General features: G+C 43.1%; 1 protein-coding gene across 1 annotated transcript; it reads left to right on the top strand.

Moving 5' to 3' along the window:
* The first annotated feature begins 2,908 nt into the window (after nt 1-2,908).
* LOC107472336 (uncharacterized) lies at nt 2,909-4,213 on the top strand. Its single transcript, XM_016091859.1, has one exon. The coding sequence runs from the start codon at nt 2,909-2,911 to the stop codon at nt 4,211-4,213; it is 1,305 nt and encodes a 434-aa protein (XP_015947345.1).
* Nucleotides 4,214-5,043: the final 830 nt, after the last annotated feature.

The following is a 5,043-nucleotide window of genomic DNA, read 5'->3' as shown; positions in this document are numbered from 1 at the left end:
TGTTGTGCAACATATATCTTGGAATAAGAATAAGAGAGAATTGAATGAAAAGTAATAGTAATTGTATTGAAACTTGAGGTACAACAGAGCTCCACACCCTTAATCTATGGTGTGCAGAAACTCCACCGTTGAAAATACATAAGTGAAAGGTTCAGGCATGGCCGACTGGCCAACCAGCCCCCCACAAAGTGATCAATAGTCTCCGCAGATGAAGAATAAAACAAAACTGAGACCAAAGATGAAACGTGGTCAAAAAGACCGAATGGTCAAAAAGACCGAATGGTCAAAAAAAGACATCTAATACAATAGTTAAATGTTCTATTTATAATAAACTAGCTCCTAGGGTTTACATGAGTAAGTAATTGATGCTTAAATCCACTTCTGGGGCCCACTTGGTGTATGTTTGGGCTGAGCTTGATCTATCCACGAGCTGAGACTTTTCTTGGAGTTGAACTCCAAGTTATGACGTGTTTTGGGCGTTCAACTCCGGATCATGACGTTTTTCTGGCGTTTAACTCCAGATAGCAGCATGTACTTGGCGTTCAACGCCAATTTACGTCATCAATTTCCGAATAAAGTATGGACTATTATATATTGATGGAAAGCTCTGGATGTCTACTTTCCAACGCCATTGAGAGCGCGCCATTTGGAGTTCTGTAGCTCTAGAAAATTCATTTCGAGTGCAGGGAGGTCAGATTCCAACAGCATCAGCAGTCCTTTTGTCAGCCTTTTTCAGAGTTTTGCTCAAGTCCCTCAATTTCAGCCAGAAATTACCCGAAATCATAGAAAAACACACAAACTCATAGTAAAGTCCAGAAATGTGAATTTAACATAAAAACTAATGAAAACATCCCTAAAAGTAGCTTGAACTTACTAAAAACTACCTAAAAACAATGCCAAAAAGCGTATAAATTATCCGCTCATCAGTCGGCTGCCAAGGCATTGCCATTCTTCAACTTGATGAAGAAAGGAATAGTGTTCGAGTGGATCCCAGCATGTGAAGAAGCAGTCATCCATTGCAAGAAGATATAGCAATGCCACCTGTCCTCAGGAAGCCCAAGGACGGTGAACCACTGTACCTGTACTTGGCCATAACGGATGAAGCCATGCTAGCAGTTTTGGTGCGAGAATAAGGAAAGGCCCAGCAACCAGTCTACCTTGTGAGCAAAGCACTGCAAGGAGCAAAGCTTAGGTACAGCAAATTAGAGAAGCTAGCACTCGCGCTCCTGACCTCTTCTCGCAGATTACGATGGTACTTTCAAAGTCACAAAGTGGTCGAAAGGACAGACCAGGTAATTCGCCAGGTCTTCCAGAAGCCCGACTTAGTGGGAAGAATGATGACCTGGGCTATGAAGCTATCCCAGTACAACCTGCAATACGAGCCCAGGAACGCGATCAAAGCACAAGCCATGGCCGACCTCTTGGTAGAAGGGACGAGGGATGCGACCAAGACACCGACCATACGGTGGAAGCTTAAAGAGAGGACTTTAGTGTGGTCTAAAATTCAGAAGAAATTTCCGTTGCAAGTATAGTTTCTAAACCAACAAAAGTCCTTTCTTACAAACGTTTTGGTTGTCACAAGTAACAAACCCAATAAAAATAATTAACCGAAGTATTCAAACCTCGGGTCGTCTTCTCAAGGAATTGCAGGGAGGTGTGTTTTATTAATGGTTATGGAAAATAGTGTTTTGGGTTTTGAAAAGGGTTTTTTTGAGCAGAAGAATTAGATTGCAAGAATTAATAAATTAATAACTAATAAAACTCTTGGCAAGGTATAAAAATTAGAAGTCCTATCCCAATTATCCTTATCAATGGTGATGAGAATTGTGTTTTTACTCCCACTTAGTTAACCTTTACTAAATAAAGGAAGGTCAAGTGAACTAATCAGTTTGATCCTCAGGTCCTAGTCAATTCCTAAGGAAAGACTAGAGTTATTGGAATGCGATTCGATTAGCGAAAATAACAATTATCAATCACGATGAGTTTGATAACTCAAGAGTCTCTAATTAATTAACCAAAGCCAAAAGGGAAAAATAAATCATAAATAGAGCAAAACAATCCTAGGTCTGAAATACTTCAAATTATATTAAATAGAAAATTAAATTGAACATAGAATCCATAAACCAAATTGGCAACATCAAGTAATCAACTAAAGTAATAAATAAAAGTAGAAAATAAATTAAAGGAACATTGAACCTATGGTTTTGAAGAAGTATTCCTAATTTCTAATCCTAATCCTAAGAGGGAGGAGAGAACCTCTCTCCCTAAAAACTACTTCTAAATCCCCAGCTATGTATGAATGTATGTCCTTACGATTGGATGGACTCCTCCATTTATAATCCTTCAATCTGTGTTCTCTGGGCTTGGATCTGGGTCAAAAGGGGCCCATAAATCACTGGAAATGAGTTCTGCAAATTCTGCAGATCACGCACATCACGCGTCTGCGTGGGCCACGTGGCGCGTCATCTGGAGTTTTCCTTGTCACGCGTTCGCTTCGATCATGCGTCCGCATCATCTGTGTTCTGCTTAAGGCGCGTGGCCGCATCAATCACGTGTTCGCGTCGCTCCCTTTTCGCACTGGTCATGTGGCCGCATCGTCCACGCGTTCACGTCGCTACCAGTTTCTTCAAAAACTCCATTTGGTGCTTTCCTTCTATTTTCGTATGTTTTCTTTCCATCCTTTAAGTCATTCCTGCCTTAGAAGCTCTGCAACTACTCAACACACAAATCACGGCATTGAATAGTAATAAAGGGTAATTAAAATAATTACTTTTAAAGCATAGAAAACATGTATTTTACATATATCACATAATAAGGAAGGGAAAGCAAAACTTATGAAATTTCTATGAATAAGTAGGTGAAGGGTTGAATAAATCACTTAAATTGAGCACAATATATATCATAAAATATGAGTTTATCAAAGCTCCATGAAGACGGTGCCTCTAACCATACATTCGGCAGAGCAGGGATAATCTTGGAAAGCCCAACTGGGGTCGTTTACGAACAGTCAATCAAGTTCAAGTTCCCAGTGTCAAACAATCAAGCGGAGTACGAGACCCTTCTGGGCAGATTAGTCTTGGCCAAAGAAGTCGAAGCCACAAGAATTGAAGTGTGTAGCGACTCGCAGGTCGTTACTTCTCAGATCAAGGGGACCTACCAAACCAGGGACTCCTTGTTACAGAAATGTCTGGAGAAGGTCAAAAGGATAAGCGAACAATTCGAGGAGGTCACAGTCCAACACGTTCCAAGAGAAAGGAACGCTCGAGCAGACCTCCTGTCTAAGCTAGCGAGCACCAAACCTGGGACGGGCAACCGGTCTCTCATTCAAGGGCTAATAAAAGAGCCAGCGGTCACCCTCCACATAACAAAGGAAGATCCCTCCTGGATGAACCCGATTACCGACTTCCTGAGAATCGGCAAGCTCCCTGGCGATGAGAAGGTGGCCAAAGCGTTAAGGAGGGAAGTGGCCAGATATGCGATCATACAAGGTCAATTATTCAAGAAGGGACTCAGCCAACCCTTGCTGAAATGCTTGCATCCAAGCCAAACAGGTTATGTGCTCAGAGAGGTCCATGAAGGATTCTGTGATCACCACATTGGGGGCAAAGCTCTAGCGAGGAATCTTATCAGAGATAGTTATTACTGGCCATCGATGATGAAGGACTCTAAAGAGTTCGTGAAGAAGTACGTCAAATGCCAGGAGAACGCAAATTTTCACAAAGCGCCGACAACCGAGCTAAGTTTGTTGATTTCTTCCCGACCTTTCTCGCACTGGGGAGTCGACCTCCTGGGTCCCTTCCCGGTAGGCCCAGGGCAAGTCAAGTACCTTATAGTCGCTATTGACTATTATACCAAGTGGATAGAGGCCGAACTGCTGGCCAGCATATCCTCGTCCAATTTCCAAAAGTTCATGTGGAGACAGATAGTAACTCGATTCGGCATCCCTGAGGTCGTAATCTCTGATAACGGGACGCAGTTCACTGATAAGAAGTTCGGAGAGTTCCTCGCCGGCCTGGGCATAAAGCAAAAGTTCTCATCTGTGGAACAGCCCCAGACGAATGGCCAAGTTGAGGCTGCCAATAAGGTCATCTTGCTAGGTCTCAAGAAACGGCTAGATCAGAAAAGGGGGCATGGGCGAACGAGCTCGCTTCAATCCTATGGTCCTATCGCACAACCCAGCAATCGTCCACCGAGGAGACCCCTTTTTGACTAACATACGGGGTGGATGCTATGATACCTATAGAGGTCGGCGAGCCGAGCCCATGGTTACTCTTGGGAGGAGTGGAAGAAGCCATGGAAAAAGACCTTGTAGACGAAACAAGAGAGATGGCCCATTTGTTGGAAGCAGCGCTGAAGCAAAGAATGCCTTGTGCTACAATGCTAAAGTACTCAAGAGAGAATTCGGGCAAAACGACCTAGTGCTGTGGTGAAACGACCTCAGATTACCGACACCAGGGGAAGGTAAGTTGGCGGCGAACTAGGAAGGCCCATACAGGATAAAGGAAGTAACCGGCAGAGGTGCCTACAAGTTAGAAAGGCTCGACGGCAAGGAAGTCTCGAGAACATGGAACACAAGTAACTTGAGAAGGTTTTACTCTTAGATCAGACGACTTACTGGGCTCCGTAAGGCCCAAGTCTTTATCATCAAATAATTCACTTCTGTCAAGTTCTTATTATTGCCATGGATTTAATTAACTGCCGATTAATGTTTACTTGTGATTAAATTGACCTTTTTTACATCCCATCTCAACAAATCTCTTACGATACGTAGTAAAAAAGGCGACGATACGGTAGTCCGGGACTGATCACCCCGGGAACCAACCAAATTAACGCCATGACAAATGGCTATAGCAATAATAAAGCCACGACTTGGCTCCGCCACATTACCAACGCAACGTAAGCAAACTTAAGCGGCAAGCCAGTACCAACAAAACAGTAACAAAACAGAGCAAAAAGCACTACCAAGTAAGGGTGGAAGAACATTAATCACAAGCCGACCAGGCGACTACTAAAGCAGTTTAAAGTTATCCAACACAAACAAAA

This window comes from Arachis duranensis, unplaced genomic scaffold, assembly GCF_000817695.3.
Source record: "Arachis duranensis cultivar V14167 unplaced genomic scaffold, aradu.V14167.gnm2.J7QH unplaced_Scaffold_56724, whole genome shotgun sequence".
Classification (NCBI taxonomy): domain Eukaryota; kingdom Viridiplantae; phylum Streptophyta; class Magnoliopsida; order Fabales; family Fabaceae; genus Arachis; species Arachis duranensis.
Note: the sequence above shows the minus strand (reverse complement) of the source record. Positions and strands in the feature narration are given on the sequence as shown.

What these genes read in the sequence shown, in the direction of transcription:
- LOC107472336 (XM_016091859.1), top strand. Translation starts at nt 2,909, where the DNA reads ATGAGTTTATCAAAGCTCCATGAAGACGGTGCCTCTAACCATACATTC.